This window comes from Mauremys mutica, chromosome 8 (assembly GCF_020497125.1).
Source record: "Mauremys mutica isolate MM-2020 ecotype Southern chromosome 8, ASM2049712v1, whole genome shotgun sequence".
NCBI classification, from domain to species: Eukaryota; Metazoa; Chordata; order Testudines; family Geoemydidae; genus Mauremys; species Mauremys mutica.
The window spans coordinates 110,431,961-110,452,396 of NC_059079.1; the positions used below are offsets into that span (position 1 = coordinate 110,431,961).

Below are 20,436 nucleotides of genomic sequence, written 5' to 3' on the forward strand. Positions count from 1 at the left end.
AGGGATCCTGCAGTTTGGGATTGGCATCACCCAATGCACAGAGCTTGGGCAGTGTGGGAGCCAGGCCCCACCGGCAGACTTACACTCAGGATTCCTGGGGAGCATGGGTGCAGCAGGGAGACGAACATGACAGGCAGGTGGATATTCAGGCCTGTCTGCAAAGGCCTATCCTTTAAGAATTTAGGTGTATTCTTATCACTTTAGAGATATAAAAGAATCAAAAATCACTGTCTGTGTAATGGCCTTCTCTTACTGTGACAGTGTAAGGCCTGGTTCTTCAGCTAAGCAGCAGAGGCCAGCCATAAACTGGGAAGTGTATGGTCACATCCTCACATTCCAAACTAGTCATATTGAAATAAGGCAGTCTGGGGCTGTTAGGAAGGTGATTCGATCTATCACCTCCAGAGAAAGGGAAGAGCCTAAAACATGTAAAAGGAAATTTAGTTTGATAGTTTTCTGTCTGGCAATAGACACAGCTGGGAAACCCTTATGTCTGTATAGATGTAGTTGTGAAATCCTCACTTCTGTATTGTTTTGTATGTTTATTTGCATGGTCTCTGCCTGGTGCTGTGATTGTTTCTGTCTGCTGTATAATTAATTTTGCTGGGTGTAAACTAATTAAGGTGGTGGGATATAATTGGGTAGCTAATCATGTTACAATACATTAGGATTGGTTAGGTAAATTTTAGTAGAATGACTGGTTAAGGTCTAGCTAAGAATATTACTATATAAATTAGGGGTAAATAGGAAGTAAGTTGGGATTCGAAAATAAGGAAAAGGAACTTGGATTTAAACTTGCTGGAAGTTCACCCCAACAAACATCAAATTGTTTGCGCCTTTGGGTCTCGTTGCTCTCTGTTCACGCGAGAAGGACCAGGGAAGGGTGAGAGTGAAGGAATAAGCTCTCTAACACCAGGGGAGGCCTCTCAGTGTTCACAGCAGAAGCCTCATCCAGGCCTGTGGAAGGGCAAAATTTAGAGGAGTCACCCTGGCCCAGGAGAGGCGAGTCCTTTCACTCCTCTGCATGCCCATGGCTCAGCTGGTAGCCTAGAACCCAGTGGCTTGGCTGGGCTGGGCTGATCCTGGGCAGACATGGCAAACCCATGGAAAAAAATGCAGAAATTGGGCTTGTTTTGGGCTTAATTGGCTTGTGAGTTGCGTGTTGACTAGTTTTTGGGTTGTAGCTTGTTGCAGCTTGGTGCTTCTTTATTGTGATTGGCTCATGGCAAGCAGGGGAGAGAGTCAGGGGTGGACAGCTGGCCCATCACAGGCCCAGCCTGCACCCCAGGGATCTAGTCACATACAGTCTTGGGGTTCTTAGGGATTAGCGTTTTTGGCCTTGTTTTGAAAGGGGATTAGCTGGATTTTTGGCTTGTTGTGAAAGTCAGGGAGCTAATTTACTGCTCCTGGGCAGAGCAGCACAGGTCTCCCTGAGCAGGTTTGTGTCCCAGGCTGCTAGGCAGAGACGGCGGGAGAAGGAGGAGGCAGCGGGCAGTGTGTTGTGCTCACTGTATTCACCTCTGCACAGCAGCAACAGACATGACAGAACTTACATTAAACAAAAAGGTTAAAAATTCTTTAAATATTCCCACCATCAGTGCAATGCAAGCAAATGATACCACAGGTCTGACCGGGGAGCAGCCAGCCCAGTGCACGGGGAAGAGTCCCGCTATCGCTGGGAACACGTGTGCACTGTACAGGACACGAGCAAATGGATGGACCCGAGAGCATGGCCGAGGGCTGAAGCAGCCTCATAGGGCCATGCAAGGCTCCAGCTGGGACCTGAGCCCCTCTCCTTTGATTCCCCTGAAGGCACAAGATTTCCAGATGCTGCCAGCTGCGGAATGGAAGAGATTCCCATGGAGAAAGTGTGAGGTGCACTCAGCCTTTGGCACAGGTCCCTGGGGCAGCAGCCAGCTAGGCCCAGCCTGGAGGTGGGGTGCCTGAGTGGGGCCGTTCCGAACAGGACGGAGCTGCAGGCACTACAGCTGGACACAGGCAGCACATTCCTATGGAGGCTGCACAAAGCGAAAGCTATGAGGGTAACACACGTTGGGCACTGATGGCCTGTGCCAGCCCCCGCAGCGAGCTGGACTCCGGCTGCAGCTCCTCCAGGGGACTACCCAAGCTGTCTGTGACGGCTCTCAGCAGCAGCCAGGGCAGATGGCCGGTTATCCCACACCCCATGCAGAATCCAGAAGCTGGCCTGGCTTGCAGCTCTTTGGGAAAGGCCATATCCCGCCTGGCTGCAGAGAGCGGTGGATGCTGAACTGCAGCCTCAAGCAGCCGAGGTGATCCTGGCTGCCAGCAGAGGGTCCAGAGGCAGTGAGTGCCAGGGTGGGCAAGGTGCCCAGCAGGGAAAAGGGGGTGAGGCAAAGCATTGACTGGTCCCACAGCTGGGCGTTTTAGTGGTAAATGCTTTGGCATGGTGCTTTCCTGTGCCCAAAGGGCTGTGGGAATGTGCGCGCAATGGACCTCCCCTCTAGCCTGTGCTGCAGGAGACAGCAGCTGCACGCCCCCAGGAGGCCAAGCTGCCTCGGGAGCAGTCCCAGAGGGTCCTAGGGAAGATGCTTTAGACACGTTAAGGTGCCAGAAGTGGCCAAGGGGTCCCTGACCAAGACTTCAAGGGACGAGCAGGCACAGCAGCTCCCCTCTGTGGGAAGCGCTGTGCCCAGAGTCCATGGGAGGGGGAGGAATAATGCAGAAGGACCCCCTCCCCCAAGAAATTAAAAACCTATGCATGATATATCATACATACAGACCTATATAAATATATCAAACCTGGGGCTTGCGAGACTGGCCAGATACTGGAATGTGTCACTGGACCTGCTCCTGCCAGCTCCCGCCCTGGCAGCCCCACCATGCGCTGGGGGATCCCTCCCTTCCCGGTGGAGGGGAGCAGCTGCGGCAGACGAGCAATCCCAAGCAGCAGATTCGGAAGCATCCAGGTCTTCCCAGCCACGTGCTTTCCCCAAGTGCAGCGAGGCCCTGCTGCAGTGTTCCCCGGTGGGGGGCTTGCTGCTCACAGCCCAGAGCATCTTTCTGGGTCTGTACATCGAGTGTCTCAAAATAGAAATGTGCAAAACTGTAAACAAATCCCATGTGGCAGGGCAGCTGCTACCTTGTCCATCAGGCTGGCGTGCTGCACGGCTGGGTGCCTGGGAGAGGCAAGAGGGTCCAGGCCCGGAGCACAGGCTGGGCTCTACAGCCGGCTGGGCTCTTCCTCACTGTCGCTGCAGTTTCCACAACAGTCCTGAAGTCAGAAGGGCAACAAGAGGGAGGAGAGGGAGAGAGGAGCACAGCAAGCAGAGGGTGAGCACGGTACAAAACAACACCCCCCAGCTGCCCTGAGCAGGGCGGGACCCCCGCCTGCGAGAGAAGGGACTCGGAGCCAGGGGAAGAGAGCTAACACCCTGGGGAGGGGAACAGACAGGGGAGTCCTTCCCGCAGGACCCTCTCCCAGGGGACATGCCCTTGAGTGGAGGAACAATCCTATACTGGCCGGCTCAGCGGCCTGAGCTGGGACCTCACTGGCCTTGCCCAGACTGAAAACCATTGAGGTGCAGAAGAGACACTGAAGCCAGCTCACGTCTGACCCAATGTCTGGACCCCACACAGCACAGGTACCCTGGATCACTGGGGCCAACCAGCAGCCGGCTCCCTCAGCAGGGAGAGGGCAGGGATCTGGGCAAGGTAGCTCTCCGAGCCCATCACAATCAATCCTCGTGCCCTCAGTACATACAGCCCTATACAAATATACCAAACCCTACAGAGCACCTGGCCTGGCGAGACTCAGAGCCCAGGATGGAGGTCAGGGTTCAGCAGGAGCCTTTGGCTTCCTGGAGCCCCTCGCTGGGAGCAGGGCCCACAGCAGTGGTAATGCAGGGAAGCTTTGACTGAGCGGACAGCAGTGGCAAAGCCCCCTCACACTGGGGCGAGGCAGCGAGAGTGCAGGGAAGCAGGGTTAGTGGCTCACGGGGTGATTAACACACACAAGCAGCATCTGCTCTGCTGGGGTGGGGAGGGTGGGGGTTAGGCACTGAAGGACAAGACTCCTCTTCCCCAGGTCTTGCCATGTCCGCAGGTGAGTCTAGGCCACCAGGTATTTCCCTGAGCAGAGCAGCCAGGAGAGGGGCTGCTCACCTCTGGAAAGAGAAAAGATGTGGCATGAGAGGCCGGTGAGTCACAACCGGGCAGGGCCCCATGTTTGCTGCAGCTCCCGCCCCCCTGCCAGGGACAGGGAGCTGCAGGCACTCCCAGGCCCCAGAGCTGGTTCAGAGCACTCCTGTGCCAGGACAGTGGGGTAGGTGGTGCTGGCTGGAGGCTCTCATGGGACAGCCATGCTGAGAGCCTCCGAGGGGAAAGCAGGAACCAGCAGAGGAGGGAGCTCGGAATGGGTCTGGGGCAGGCTGCTCTGACGTGCACTCGTGTTCACACAGCTGCTGGCAGGAGCATGGGCTCTGCCCATCCCTGGATACAAACCAAGGCTACTCCATGCCAGAGAACATGCACAGGGGCGAGTCTGCAGTGGTTCTGTCCCCACTGTCACCTGAGAGCTGTGCGCCAAGCAGCATATCCCTGCTCCAGGCTGAGCCATGCTGGGAACCCCATTAACGCTGGGGACACTCAGGAGTCTGCGCACTGAGTCCTTCTGCCTGGGATGGGGCACACACCTCAACTCCCCCCCGCCCAACTACACAGATAGATCTGACCCAGACACTTCTTCCTCCCCTCCCCCTCCAAGCCAGCTGCTTCAGCCCCTGGGCACCTCCGTCAGTGATGTTCCCTTCCCAGCTTTCATGGCAGCCCCTCCAACCCAGTCAAGATCAGCTCCCTGACCCGGGGCTTTGACTGTGCCACCCCCCGGCCCTGCACAACACCCACTTCAAGTTTCTTGTCCTCACTCATCCAGGCCTTGCCTACCTCTGCTCCTCCTTGTCCATCTGGCCTTCTCTCGTGTCATCCCCCTTGTCAGGTTTGCTACCTCGCCCCCTTCCGCTTGCTCCTCTCCACCGCCCCCTTCTGCACGGGACACCCTCCCTGAGCTGGTCTGCAAGCCCTGCCCCCCCACTCCTGCTGCAATGCCAACACAGGCAGGAGAGGAGATTGGGCATTCCAGTGCAGTTAGAAACATCCACCGTCCCTAGGACTCCGGGGCGCCATGCCCCAGCCCCGCCCCGGCGTGTGTTCCAGACCAGACTGAGCTCTTCAGGGCAGCGTGCTTATCTCCCTGGCAGCACCCAGCATAATAGGGCCCATGCGCAGCCTCTGGGGACTACCGCCACATGCAGGGTAAGAGCTAACAAAGGGGGTGGTGGAGAGGGAGTTTGTCGGCCTCCAGCACAGCATAGGTAGCATCCTGCAGACAGGCTGGAGCTGGACAGGGAGGGCAATCGCCCACCCTCTGGAGGGATGCAGGCTCTTGTTGATCTACTCTGAGAGCAGAGATGCATGCAGGGGCCTGAGTCCAGTTCCCCCGTCAAGGGGTTCGAGTGGCTGTGTCCGCACGAGCAGATCTGAACTAGGGCCTCACGTGAGCTGAACTGCACTGACCTAGGGCTTGGAGATCACTTGGCAACAGTGCAGTTGGCTGCAGCTGGCATTTCCTTTTCAGAGGGCTAGGCACACAGGATTGTGTGAGGACTGGAGGTACAGAGCCACCTCTTGCAGAGGGAAGCGACAAGTCTCTACGCTACAAACACACATTGTTCTCAGACCAAGAAGCGTGGCTCCAGTGGGAAACATGGGGCTCAGGAGAAGAGATGGGTCTGGACCCCTGCCAGACCAGGTCACCATTTCCTGGGAGCTCCCCTAGCAAGATGCAAGCCCAATCAGCCCAGCACGAGCCGGCGTGATCAGGAAGTCTGCAGGAGTACAATTTCCCCCTCCCCATCAGGCCATGTGCTACAGGGATGTCTGTGCAGCGCAGCAGCTTGCTTGGAGATGTCAGGGCTGGTAACTCCCGAGGGGGACAAAGCTCCATCAACTGCAGGCCTGAAAATCCAGGGAAAGGAGTGCGCACTGCAGGCCCCGGCAGACAGGGCAGAGGACTCCAGCCCATAGGGAACCTGGCAGGGAGGCTCTCAGCTGCCCTGGAAACCGGCCCACTCATGCTGGTGACCACGTGTGAGACATTGCTCCTCTGGTGCCCCCTAGTGTCTGGCTCCTGCCATTGATTCTGCTGGGCCGGGGAGGAGGTGGATGTGCTGGCAGTCGCAGTGCAGAGGGGCGGTGGGCCCGCTCCCCACCCAGGGGTTACCTGTCTGCTGAAGAGGCGCTGTAGCAAGCCCTTTTTGGGCTGTGGAGAAGGCTGTCCTTTCCAGTCCAGGTCAGGGGGCACTGCGCCATCCAGGCTAAAGACATTCAGCTCCTTGAAACACTCGCTCTCAATCATCTAGGAGAGAAGGGAGATGACTGCAGCCTGAGACACTCACCCACCTGCCCCAGCAGACAGGATCCTGGGTGCTGGAGCCCCGCTGACCGGAACAGCCCAGAAAAGCCCCTACCCACCCACCCCCCTCAAGGCTGATCATGCAGGGCACAAGACACTGCCAAGAACCCTTCACTCAGTCACTGCACGGAGGAGCAGGGTCACTGGGCTCTGGGGCCTTCTTCAAGGCCCAGACCTAGTCAAGTGCTGTGCTATGGGAGGCAGCCCCCCCCGCAGTGCAGACGCCCTATGTGCGTGAGCCCCCCTACCTCGTTCTGCCACGGGATGGGCACACTCCCTGTAGCAAACTTCTGGTAGAAGTCATTGTCTGTGGGCTCCAGCTCCACTCCCTTCACCGTGGAGAACTGCTCAATGTCCAGCACGTCCTTGCAGTAGATGGCCTGGGGCTGGGAGAGAAGTGGAGGCAGCAGTCACAAAGCAGCATAGCTGAGCCCCAAGGGCCCTGCCAGAACTCCCACCATTTGCCAGGCAGTTCCCTTCTCACCTACCCCACTCATTCCAACAGCTCCCCTCACGTTGGGGAGGCCAGGGCAGCTGCTCCAGAAACATCCCAACCACAGTGGGGAGCAGAGGGACCACCCTGTTAGTAAGTAGCTACCGGGCCCCTGCACACCTGGGATAAGATCCTCACAAATGGGACAGAGAGGTAATGGGGAGCAGAGCTCCCCACAGGGCCACGGCCTCTGATCTGCCCAGGAATGACACTTACGTCTGGTTTGAAGGGGGGGTCCAGCATGCCTGCTTCCAGCCTCTTGAAGTTCAGGTGTCTGAAAAGAGGATGCTCCTTCACTTCCTGGGCTCCAGCTCCTCGACACCCCAGCCGCTCCCCAGGGTCTTTGCACAGCAGCTGCAACACAGTGCAGCACGGTGAGAACTGCAGGCAGAGGGCAGGACCCCACAGGGATGGGGAGGAAGACACTGGAACAGCAGCACTTAGCAGGCTAGGTTGGGCTTCTGAATGACCTCCCAGAGGGCAGGCTCTCCAGCCAGGCATGTGCTAGGGTGAGTCAGTGCACCCTGCAGCCTCCCCACATGCCAGGGTGCAACTCCCCCCACCCCCCGCCAAGTTCAGGCAGCAGGCTGTGCCTGCAACCTCATCCCCAGCTGACTCAGCTGGAACCAAAGGTACATGAACAGTGTTAGCTGAGCCAAGGACAGCGAGCCTGGACACTACTGCTCTGCCATGTGCAGGGGCAAGGGGGGAACTCAGGCATAGGCAGACTTAATTTTCCCCAGGGGCGCTCCACCCAAGGCCCCACTCCCACCAGGCCCTCCCCCAAGATGCCACCCCACTCTGCCTCTTCCTGCACCTGCTCTGCCCCCCTCCCCAAGGCCCCTTCCCACTTGCTGCTCTCTGGCCTCCCCCAAACCCTTCCCCGATCTGCCAAACTGCTGTGGCTGGTGGGTGCTGAGCACCCATTTGTTCTTCCGTGGGTGCTCCAGCCCTGGAAAACCCATGGACTCAGGCATTGGTACCATGGAGCAGAGGGAGCGAGCGCCAGGCGAGAACTTCTCCGAGTACTCCTCCTGTACATCCTTCACCAGCCGTTCCACCTCCTCCCGCTTGATCTTCTTCTTCCTTTGCTGGAAGGGAGATTGGCCCTCGATCATCTCATAGACAAGGCAGCCCAGAGCCCACCAGTCGGGACTGAACGTGTATCGCTCGTTCTTCACTACTTCGGGAGCTGCAAGGGGGCAGGCAAACGAGTGGAACATGAGGCTGGAACGCAGCACAATGACCCACGAGGGCAACAGGCGAGTCTAGTCTAGTAAGAGATGGGCTGGGATTGGCTCAAGCAGGAGAGCAGGGCAAGGGCTCCTTCCAGGCTGCCAGCTTCTAGTCTCCTCCACCTCTTAGCAATTCCCCAGCTTTTCTCCCTGGAACTAGGGCTGCTGCACCCCCTGGCTTGAAGTGGTTTCCATCATATCCAGGGTTCAGTTTGGTTCAATGGCTCGCAGCCCCCCAGGTAAGTCCTGGGGCCACAGCTAGGGAGCTGGCTGGCTCTGTGGCACTGGCTGAGTCTGAGAATGAGCAGCGTGGTCGGGGTATGTGGGCACAACCCCGGCCCTGCCTGTGTCTGGAGGACTCTTGGAAAAGATGAATAGCCACTATATGAAAAGCATGATTTTTGTGACCAGTGGAGACCTGTCCAACCTTGAGGCTATGCAACCACAAGTGCCTGGGCATGGTCTTGCTATGGGACACCTGTGATGGGGTGTGCTCAGCATACCTGGGCTGCGTGCATGGGCGGCAGGTAGAATAGGCCAGGGGTTGGTGGCAGAGTTTGGCGACAAAGTTTTTGCTTTTTTATGCCCCATGCAGGTTCCGGGGTGGCTGAGGAGGCACATACCGCCTGCTCCGCCACCCCGGAACCTGCATGGGGCATATCAAAAGCATCTTCTAACAGACACAGCAAGTTGGGTCCAGGAAGGGGAGGCACGTGGCTTCGGCCAGCCCAGGGCTCTTCCAGCCAAGGCAGGGGAGAGCTCAGGGCTTCTCCGGGTGGGGGAGGGGCTTGTGGCTCTGGCCACGGGTGGCGGGGAGAAGCAGGGGGTCTCAGGGCTCTGGCCATGAGGAGGGCGTGGGTGGAGCCGGGGGCTAGCCTCCCCAAAGGGGGGCTCCACCTGCCCGCCATGGCTGCGTGCCACTGCTCAACTGCTATGTTAGTCGCCTTTAGTAGGTGGGACGCTGTATGGAATATGGATGACCACTTATATTAGAAGATACCAATATTATAATATTGCAATGGATCTTGCCAGATAGCCATGTAAGGTCTCAGTGGAAAAGTTACAATTTGCTAAGTATGATCATCGTGTTTATATGTCTGTATCACAAGTTATAAATGTGTGATGTATGATGTACATGTAACTCAAACCTGTGCTGTGTGTCTGGGTGACACCCCTAGATAACTTGGCACCAGCACTATCCAGCCTGCTGGATGGGCCCTCAGCTGTACAATGAATCCACTGAGAGAAGCCAGGGGCTACACCTATGAGTCAGCAGGACATGTTGGGACAAGGACGTGCCTATGGACAGGGGACTCCAAGCGCTTTTCCATGCCCATGTGCTGGGAGCTTGTGTCTGGGACAAAGGATGCACAAGCCACATGGCAAAGGATCTAAAAAGGCAGTTGCATCTTCTCCATTGTGTCTTCAATCCTGCTTCTCACCACTGGACTCACGTCTCTACAAACTGAAGCTTTGAACAAAGGACTGACAGACCCATCCAAGCTTTGGGTGTGTTCCAGAGGGACTTTACAAGCCAGCAAACTCACTAAGAACCTGATCTATGGGTCATATGTATGTGTCTGATTGCTTCAACCATTTAACAACTCTCTTCTCTTTTCTTTCTTATAAACTTTTAGTTTTAGATACTAAGGGATTGGCTGGCAGCGTGGTATTTTGGGTCAGATCCAAACTAGTATTGATCTGGGAATGTGGCTGGCCCTCTGGGGATCAGAAGAACATTTTGTATAGCGAATAGAGTTTTAAATAACTTCTCACTTTACTGGACCTATTTGCTGATTAAGAAACATAGAATGGAATGCAATAAAGGGGGCTGTGTGGTTCCTTCTTTTGGCTTCTTGATAACCAGTGTGGGGGATCAGGAGCAGAGTTTGTGACTGGTTGGTAAATCTAACTACAGTGTTAACCATTGGTTTTGGGAGAATCTGCTCTCCTTGCAACCGGCGCTGACTTTGGCCTTTTCAGTGTGGGCTACCCGAGGCACCTCGGGTCACAGGAGGGATGTAGAACCAGTGCCTGCAGTATTCTGCTCTAAGGTCTCCAGTCTAATGTTCAGTAAGCACGCACACCATCCCCTCACTGTAAACCCTGCTGAGGATACCAGCGCTGTTAAGATCGGGCAGTAGACTCCTAGTTTTGGGCACCCCTGCTTTCACTGGGAGTGTAGGGGAGCTGTGTGCGCGAAGCACCATGTCCCTATGGTTACACAATCCTCAATCAGAGATTCCAAGGGTCTTCCAGGGCTCTGTCCATAGACACCTAGCTCAAAAGCATGGCCCCCAGTCCAACCCCCCGTCATGGAGCTCTGGCTAGAATGCAGCCCAGGGTGATGAATAGAGTGGCATTGTTTAGGCCAGTGGTTCTCAACCAGGGGTACATGTACTCTGGGGCTACGCACAGGTCTTCCAGGGGGTGCATCAACTCATCTAGAGATGTGCCCAGTTTTACAACAGGCTACATAAAAAGCAGTAGTGAAGTCAGTACAAACTAACATTTTATACGACTTGTTTATACCGCTCTACACACTGAAATGTAAGTTTTACATTTACAAATTGTAAATGTTTACATTCCAGTGGATTTATTTTATAATGATATGGTAATGAGAAAGCCGGACATTTGTCAGTGACAGTGAGGCTGTGACACGTCTGTATTTCTATGGCTGATTTTGTAAGCGAGCTGTAACTTGGGGGTGTGCAAGACCAATGGGACAGTAGTCTGGAAAGGCTGAGAGCCACTGGTCTAGGCAGTCACTCTAGCCATCTCTTTATGGCCACAGGCAAGCTGTTGGAGGCCACACTCTAGGCAGGGTCTCTATGATCAGGAAAGACATTGTGGGGGGCAGGGCAAACTTTGGAAGAGGGAGGTGGTATACAAATTGAACACGTTTCAAATCAGGGACAAAGTCTCCAGATTGCCTGTTGCAGGAGACACTTACCCATGTAGCCAACTGTCCCCACCCGGCCTTTGATCGTCTGGCCCTCGGGCACGTGCACAGCCAACCCCAGATCTGAGATACGGATGTGACCTGGATACGGGAACAACAGCATTAGGAGCCCAGGAGCCGACGGGCGAGGCCACGGCTGCTGGTGAGCGCAAAGTAGCCCTGATTCACACAAGGAAATGAGAGAGGCACCCACAGTCCAGGCACAGGGCCAGAGCACCGCCACACACTCCTGGCTCCTCTCCCACCTGCGGCCCTCGACTCACCATGGTCATCCAGCAAGATGTTCTCTGGCTTCAAGTCCCTAGAATGGGAGAGAGAAGATTCCATTAAACATGCCCTGGAGCAGCAAAATCCTCAGGCCTGCCTGGGACAGTCCTACAGGCGACATCCCACCAGGGCCCTGCCTGCTACTTCAGTCTGACCGTCTGTATAAGCAGTGACGTTATTGATATAAACTGTTACTGTATAGATCATTGTTGCAACAACTGTTATATATTTGCAGCAAATATTGTACAAAGGTTGTGTGAGGTGTTTATAAAAAGGTTATGATTTGCTGGTTATGATTATGCTATCTGTGTGCATGTATCATTTTGTATTTGAAGTTATAAGTATTGGCTCTAGACTGGCTGTATTTCAAACTTCTGGGTGACACCCCAGACAATGTGGCGTCAGCACTGCCTAGCCTGCTTGATGGCCCATTAAGGACCATCAGCTACACCAGGGGTCGGCAACCTTTCAGCAGTGGTGTGCCGAGTCTTCATGTATGCACTCTAATTTAAGGCTTTGCGTGCCGGTAATACATTTTAACGTTTTTTAGAAGGTCTCTCTAAGTCTATAATATAAAACCAAACTACTGTTATGTGTAAAGTAAACAAGGTTTTCAAAATGTTTCAGAAGCTTTATTTAAAATTAAATTAAAATGCAGATCTTATTAGTTTAGTGTGATCCTTGCCCTTGCTTTTCCTTGCTGAGTTTTCCAGTGTCTGGTGGCATGTATTTGGATACCAGGGGCCAGCAGTGGGAACCCCAGAGCGTCGGCGGGCTGAGCCACTCAGCCCCGTTTCCACCACCAGCTCCTACCAGCTGGGGTCCCAGCCTGCTGCCAGCCTGGGGGAAGAAACCCCAGGCCAGCAGCAGGTGCTGAGTGGGACCCCAGCTGGCAGGAGCCAGCGGTGGAAACCGCAGAGCGGTGGTGGGCGGAGCGGCTCAGCCCGCCGACGCTCTGAGGTTTTGGTTGCCGGCTCCTGCCAGCTGGGGTCACAGCCCGCTGCCAGCCTGGGGTTCCTTCCCCCAGGCCAGCAGCGGGTGCTGAGTGGGACCGGCGGCAGGACCCCAGCTGGCAAGGGGCCAGCAGTGGGAACCGCAGAGCGGCAGCGTGCCGAGCGGCTCAGCCCGCCCCGTGTGCCACCAAAAAATCGGCTCGTGTGCCACCTTTGGCACGTGTGCCGTAGGTTGCTGACCCCTGAGCTACACAATTGATCCACTGAGAGAAGGCAGATACACCTTGTGACTCAACAAGACATACAGGGACATGCCTACGGACAGAACTCTACGGTTTTTTCATGCCATTTGCTGGGTGGCTTGTGGTTGGAACAAAGAAAGCACAAGCACATGGCAAAAGGACTATAAAAGGCAGCATTATCATCTCCATTTTGTCTTCAATCCTGCTTCTTGCCTCTGGAGAAACTTTGCTACCAACTGAAGCTCTGAACAAAGGACTGAATGACCCATCCAAGCTGTGGATGTATTCCAGAGACTTGATTTGAACCTGCAGTTTATTCCATCACTACCACAAGCCTGAACCAAGAACTTTGCCATCACTGTATGTAATTGCTTCCATTTAACTAATTTTAACTCTCATCTATATTTCTTTCTTTTATGAATAAACCTTTAGATTTTAGATTCTAAAGGATTGGCAACAGCGTGATTTGTGAATAAGATCTGACTTGTATATTGACCAGGGTCTGGGGCTTGGTCCTTTGGGATCGGGAGAACCATTTTTCTTTTACTGTGGTATTGGTTTTCATAATCATTTGTCCCCATAACAAGTAGCACTGGTGGTGATACTGGGAAACTGGAGTGTCTAAGGGAATTGCTTGTGTGATATATGGTTGGCCAGTGGGGTAAAACCGAAGTCCTCTCTGTTTGGCTGGTCTGGTGCCTTAATAGTAAAGGAACCCAGCCTTGGGCTGTGACTGCCCTGAACTGATACTCTCAGTTGTGTCCCACCAGAAGCCAGCATCGTTACACAAGCCCAGTGCAAAGGGCAGATACTGCATCTTATGAGCAGATGGGATGCAGCTCCCACCCCACAGGCAAGGAGCGCAGTCTTCCTACAGTCACATCCCCATCACCAGGCAAGCCCAGTACAGCTCCTGTTTACCCTGGGGAGGGATAGCTCAGTGGTTTGAGCACTGGCCTGCTAAACCCAGGGTTGTGAGTTCAATCCTTGAGGGGGCCACTTAGGGATCTGGGGCAAAAATCAGAACTTGGTCCTGCTAGTGAAGGCAAGGGGCTGGACTCGATGACCTTTCGAGGTCCCTTCCAGTTCTAGGAGATAGGTATATCTTCAATCATAAAATTAGAAAATATAAACCCTGTGGCTGACAGCTCAGACTCCAAGCCTCATGAAAAGAGGGGAAGTAAAAAGCCACTGGGCTGCTTCCCTCCTCTCTTGCAGAAAAGTAATCCAAACCCATCCGGAGCAGGCTTACAGCCAGTCTCTCCTCTACGGCCTTCCCGCTGCCACTAACCTGGGCTCCAAGGTGACCCTCATGGAGGTGGGGAGGGGACTAGCTGGGAGAGGCAGAGCTCCCCAGAGCCCTCTTGCCTTTGCAGCTAGTGAAAGAACCAGCCCTGCTAAAGGACATATCGTGTCTAAACATGAGCTGCTTCTCCCACCACCATCATGGGGTACAAACCCCGAGCCCTGCCAATGTAAGGGAGACCCATACCCCTGCCTGGGAGCACAGAGAAAGCTCACTAACCTGTACGCTATCCTCTCCCGGTGCAGGTCCCCCAGACCGCAGCAGATCTCAGCTGCATAGAACACCGCCCGAGGCTCCTCAAAGCCAGCCTCACCCATGTGGTAGATGTGAAACTTGAGGTCCCCTCCATTCATGAGGGTCAGTACCAGGCAGAGGGCATCTTTAGTCTCGTATGCATAGGCTAGGCTCACCTGCAGGACAGGGCAGAAAAGCTGTTAGAAGACAACAGAGCTGCTGCAGATAGAGGCCCTGGCAGGCACCATGCCCACCCAGGCAGCCAGCCTTGGACACAGCTGCCTGAGTGGCAAGGTTAGAGCTGTTTCATATCCTCATCTCCTATCAGACACATTGGGGATTATCTCTTGGGAGGGGGCTTTTGCACCCCACCTATTTTTCTGGCTTCACCTGCCTTCCAGCTGTGAAGCCTTCAGTCAGCCAGGGCAGACACTGCAGAGAGGAAAACCATTCAAACCCAAGTCTCCCATGGGGCAGTAGCTAGTGGGCCCAGCCAGACAGATACCCAGCTAACAGGAGATTCCCTCTTCACTGCACTGAAGGGGAACTGGCGGCATTGTCTGTGCAAGGAGCTGGGATGCCTCCAGGGAACAAATCAGAACCAAAGCTGCTACCCAGCTGGGACAACAAGACAGCTGGACGGAAGCATTTCATGCAGGGCCCTCAGCCCAAAGCTCTACCTGATGGGAACTGTCACGCTGCTCAGTGCCATGGGGCCAACACCTCCCTACGACTGGACGCAGCAGCCCCCACACCACGCATTGCCTGCTCCACTGAGCACAGGAATGTGGGCCCCAGTTGCTCAGTGGATCTCTGCCGCACACCCCCACCGAGCTGCAGCAGTTCAGAGGTGGGACTGGCTGCAGCTTGCCTCCTGCACAGGCCAAGCTTTCCCTTATGGCTAAGGACACTTTAGCCCTTTGGGTTATGAAGAAAGCCCTAAAAAGAAGTGAGCAGAGTGTAACCAGACTGATGCTGTGACACCATCCAGCCTGTAGGGGGAGCTCTATCACTGTGCCCTGTTCAGCAAACAGCAAGGGCAGCCCTGGCCCGCAGCAGGGGGGTGAAGATCAGCAGGTTCTGGGTTCTCTCAGGTTGCCAACTTCCTAACCCAATCCTTGCCCCCAGCCCCCCCCCCCCCATAACTCGCTCTCCCCCACCCGCACTCACTTTCACCGGGCTGGGGCAGGGGGTTGGGGTCCAGGAGGGGTGAGGGCTCCGGCTGCGGGGGCCGAGAATGAGGGTTTGGGGGTGCAGGAGCCAAGGGGTTCAGCGTGCCGGAGCAGGCTCTGGGTTAGCGTGTGGCTCCGGCTGGGGACGGGCTCCGGCTGGGGGGGTTGGGGTGCAGGCTCCAGGAGGGAGTTTGGGTGCGGGAGGGGGTTCCAACCTGGGGCATGGGGCTGGGGTGCAGGCTCCAGCCAGGCAGCTCCCAAGCGGCAGCCCAGCAGGGCTAAGGCAGGCTCCCTGCCTGCCCTGGCTCCGCGCCGCTCCGCGAAGCAGCCAGCATTTCCGGCCCTCAGGCGCAGGGGGCTCTGTGCACTGCCTCTGCCCCCACAGCTCCCATTGGCCATGGTTCCTGGCCAATGGGAGCTGTGGAGCTGGAGCTGGGAGCAGCACGTGGAGCTTCCTTGATCGCCCCTGTGCCTCGGGGCCAGACATGTCGCCACTTCCGGGAGCCACGCGGAGCCAGGGCAGGCAGGGAGCCTTCCTTAGCCCTGCTGCACCGCTGACCAGACTCTTAGCAGCCCAGGCACCAGTGCTGACCGCAGCTGCCAGGGTCCCTTTTCAACCAGGTGTTCCAGTCCAAAACCCTAGGGTTCCCCCCAGGCAAGGCCTGCTCCCTCCTCAGAGCACTGCTGCCATGCCATCTCATGCCCAGCCAGGGAGATGGCACCTTTACAGTCCAGACATTGGGGAAATGCAGCACCAGGACCAACACAGGCTCCTTGTGCAGCCCCAATGCAGCACAGAGCGTGGGCCGCAGGCGGGTCAGCTGCCTCTCAGCCCCTTGATGCAAAGTGAAAGCAGTTCCTATGTACTTACTACAAACCTACTGTTCACTTTTTCCAGGATCTGCTTCTCGTTCAGGGCCATGGACTCCCCCTTCCGCTTTTTGATCCGCTTCTTCTCCAGCTTCTTGCAGGCATACATCTTCCCAGTGGCTCGCACCTGGCATGCGCACACCTGGAGGAAGCCAGCAGGTTCAGCATGCAGGCCAATCCCTGCCCCGGAACCCAGCTGCTGCAGGCCAAGGGATTAGACTCTACCCCCATCCAAATAGCTAATATTAGTGGCTTGCACTTCTGGGTCTGCCAGCCAAGCAAACCATCAGATCAACTCCTTTCCTGTTGGGCTTACATGGTTCTCCCTTGCCTTCTGGTCTCTGATCATTGCCCCAGTGTGGTCTGCACATCTGACTCTTCTGGTTACCTACTCCTCCCAACTCTGAGCACAAGGGAGTGAAACCTGGACACTTGTCACCAAGTCCTGACAAGGCCTGCAGCCCATTGGCCACCATGGAGGGGATGCTTGAGGCAGTTACAGCCCGAGAGAGAGGTGTAACCCAACGGCGTAAGCAAGGGGCTAGGAGTCAGGAAGTCCTGTGTTCTAATCCTGGCTCTGCCAGAAACTCGGGAGAATCCCAGCTGTGTGCCTCAGTTTTCCCATCTGTAAGATGGGAGAGAATGACACTGGCCCTCTGCCCAAGCAGTGGCAGGTGTGACAAGTGTTCCCCCAGCACTGCCTGTCCTGAACAAGCACCATGCCAGCCCCTCCCTCCCCACCAGACGCAGCTCTAGAGTCCAACATGAGGTGCTCTCCCAGCTCCAGAAAAGGGGATCAGGACCAAAAGCAGAGAGCACCCAGCAAGTGAGGCTTTCCTGGGGACTGGGTCAGAAAGCAAGGCCCAGTCCCATCCTCAGGGGCAGGTGGGGCCCTTTGGCAGGACAAAGCTTTGGCCCCTGAATCTCTCTCACACTCAAAGGCAGGAGAGCGTGCAGGCCACTCACCTCACCAAAGCCTCCCTTTCCCAGCACACGATACTGGCGGAAAGTGTTTTTAGTCACTGGCTGCCTGTGAACAAAGCAGAAGAGGCTGACATGAGTGAGAGGGGGAGCAATGAGGTACCAGGCGGTGTGGCACAAGTCCCCTACCCACCCTGGCGCAGCAGGCACACCTGGTGTGAGTGAGCTAGCCGACAGAGTCAGGCACTCAGAGGGCTACCGCTGGCGCAGCAGGCACAGGGAAAACAGGGCCTATTTCTGGAAAGGGCTCTGTGGGAGCTGAGGAGAACAGCACCCAGCGCTGATGGGAGGTATCAGAACATCTGCTCCCATTTCACTGGCTTCGGCCAGAAAGCAAGGAAGGGCTGCAGCTCCCCTTTGAGCAGCACCCCCCAGCCCTGAGCCTGCAGGGCCCCATGAGAGAAGCAGGGACAGAGTTACCTTTCCATCCATTTCCACTGCAGGAAGCGGTTGAAGTAGACGCTGTCAAGGTAATCGGCAAAGGGAGCCACGCTCAGATAGTCATGGATGAGCCTGGGAGAGAGGGACAGCCAGTCAGTCATGCCCCCTGGGCAGGAGGACCCTGTAAACGCTTTCCAAAGGGTGGAGCAGCTTGCCAGCCCAGACTTGGGCCTAAGACCCCTCTGATCTAAGCAGCAGCTGGCCTTCCCCACAGCTGCACCCAGACAAACGAGACCCTTGCACCCTCCTAGCAGGGCAGCCAGGCATTGCCCCAAGCACCCACCCCCACCCCAGGAGAGCCCTTTCCCACCGACTCCAGCTCTTTGGTCCTGACATTCAGTCATCTGCAGCCACTGAAAGAAGAGGAAGCTGACCCTGGGAATGACATCGCCTGTGGGGAAAGCAGCTTATGGAGCTGGGCTGGCACTGCTCAGATCCAAGCATGGCCCCTGTGACCAGGTGCTGGCTGTGCTATGGACACGAGGAGGATGTGGTGCTGTCTGCCCCTTGGGAAAGAGTCCTTGGCAGTGGGGTGCCCCTTGCAGAAGGCCACGCCCAGACATCATAATCAGCTGCTGAGGCACTGTTGCTGTGTGCAGACACGTGGACCCTGCTCCAATCTCCAACAGGCCACCCCGGGGACCAGTCTGAACCAATACCAGCTCCTGAGGCTGGTGCCAAGGCCAGGCTGCAGAGCAATGAGCCCTGCAGAAAGCATCTGGACTGTAGATGTACAGCAAGAGCAGCAGATGGGCTCTTCCCTTTTCAGGGGCTGCCAAGAGATGGCAGGACCCAGACTGGAGACTCCTTGTTCATAGCCATTGGTTACGTTCCATAAAGGCAGCGGGCGCACCTGCTGCTAGGCCCAATATTCAGTCAGGCAACGTCTGGGTTGGAGAGCACGGGGGAGGCAAGGGGGGGAAGGAGGATCAGCTTGCTTAACAGTTTCCTTTACATACTTACACAGTACAGAACTCCAGGCACCATCACTGTGGTTCCCCCCAAATCAAGCAGGCCTCAGGCCCTGCACGTCCCACCTCCTGGAGTCCCCTGGACTCTCAGTTGCTACCATGTGTTCACAACAGCCACATCCAGATGCAGACAGCGTTAGGGCAGGTAGAGCATTTGATACTTGGTCTGTCCCAATCTCAGCCCAAAGAGACAGGCTGGAGAGCCCAACAAGAGCCACAAGCAGGAGGTCAGCAAGTCCAGGGCTGACCACAGGAGATAGGACAGGATCCACTCAGGATGGTGACTCGAACACCAGGAAAGAGAGAGAACACATGAGAACAGAGATTCCTGCACCATCTTGTGGCCTTCAGGGACCCTTGAAATGCAGGAAACGCAGAAGTTGGCCTGCACTCACACCTCCTTCCCCCATCAGTGCTGGCTAGACTCAGCCTACTCATTGCAAATGCAATCCCGTTAGCTATCAATGCTAGGGAGCAAGGCTCAAATCCCAGGAGCAACCCAAATTCCTCCTTCAAGGGGCATATGTTGATGGCCACACTGGACTCAGCCAATTACCTGTAATGTTCATTCCCCTGGGAATATTTACACTATCCAATGTTACCTCCAGCCAGGCCCTGGGGCCCCTTCCCAACTTACTTGGTTGCTTCCTTGAAGAGCTCCTTGCATGGCTCCTGCTCCAGCCTCTCAGAACAGGCACTCACCAGCTGCAAGGGAACTTCAGGCACGTGATCCGCATTCTGGGAAAGGAGGGACTGAATCAGACACAGGGAGCTGAGCCCCTGGGTCCTCCATGGGCTGCCGCTAGGGGAACGGAATCCGCAGGAACCCAGCACAGGTCTTGGCCTGCTCCCAGGACACTTAGCACTCAGGCACATTTGTTCCTGGGGAAGTGGAGGAACTCTTTGCTCCCTCCTCCTGGCTAGAAGGGGAAGCCCTGCATTGGGGGTGGCTGGTGCTCTTTCCCGAGCATGCTGTGAGAGTCTGGGTGCTAATGGTTTCCAAGCGTCCCTCTTATACATGCCGGCACGGAGCCAGCAGCTCAGCCTCTGGAGCAGCCTGCTCAGGTCGCTTACCTTGGGGTTTAGGTAGCTGTCAATCAGGTGCTGCCCACACTCTTTCCGTTTCTCATCTGGAGTCACTTCATACTCTGCCTGTACAGAGAAAAATGAGGCAGGTAGGACTGCCCCTGCTGGGCATGGAGACATGCAGGAAGTGAGAGTGCCACAGAACAGCATGAATTAGCTGCCTGCCATCAGTAATACCCCTCTCCCCGTTACTTGCACATGGGGCTCCTGCAACCTTAGGCACAGCCCCAACCTTTACAGAGATCTTTACTGAACAGCAGGTAACAGATTCTTTCCCCAGGGAAATGCTGCAGCATAAAGCGGAGGGTCAAGAGTTCAGGTCTCCCCACACACTCAGCCCTACATTTAGCAACAGACTGAGGGCTCTAGGCCAATTGAGCTTTGGCCCCCGACTCTCCGAACATGGGTCACAGCATCCTGGAGGAATTTCTCACACAGCTCTGTGCTTACCACAGCATCCAAGAACTTGACACAGCGTGACAGCTCAGGCCGCGTCTCGCAGAACAGCCGGAAGAGCAGGCGCCCAATCGGCTGCTTCTCACACAGGCTGCGATAGTCCCGCTCTGCAAATGGAAAGGAGGAAGTGAGCCGCTTGCCTCAAACATGGGTATAAGCAAAGCCCATCACAGCCACATCCAATGAGAATTCACAGACCAGGCCAGTAGGGGGCACTGCGACAATCTACTCTATCCCCCTGCTTAAACAGGCCAAAGAATCGCACCCTGTGATTCCTCTATGGAGCCCATAACTTGCAGCTGAACTAAAGTGTAGC

General features: G+C 55.7%; 1 protein-coding gene across 2 annotated transcripts in view; it reads right to left on the reverse strand.

Moving 5' to 3' along the window:
* Positions 1-1,396: 1,396 nt before the first annotated feature.
* The window catches only part of GRK6 (G protein-coupled receptor kinase 6), a 31,260-nt gene continuing 12,220 nt past the window's right edge, over positions 1,397-20,436 (reverse strand). The window contains exons 3-16 of one of the 2 annotated variants that reach the window (XM_045027874.1): positions 20,115-20,227; positions 19,653-19,730; positions 19,216-19,316; positions 17,587-17,679; positions 17,152-17,215; positions 16,187-16,327; positions 14,129-14,319; positions 11,405-11,442; positions 11,133-11,222; positions 7,928-8,136; positions 7,161-7,298; positions 6,700-6,837; positions 6,260-6,394; positions 1,397-3,253 (exon numbers count right to left, since the gene is read on the reverse strand). In XM_045027874.1, the coding sequence (XP_044883809.1) occupies positions 3,203-3,253; positions 6,260-6,394; positions 6,700-6,837; positions 7,161-7,298; positions 7,928-8,136; positions 11,133-11,222; positions 11,405-11,442; positions 14,129-14,319; positions 16,187-16,327; positions 17,152-17,215; positions 17,587-17,679; positions 19,216-19,316; positions 19,653-19,730; positions 20,115-20,227 (1,580 nt within the window). In that variant the 3' untranslated portion in view covers positions 1,397-3,202. The other variant, XM_045027875.1, reaches the window with a different exon arrangement.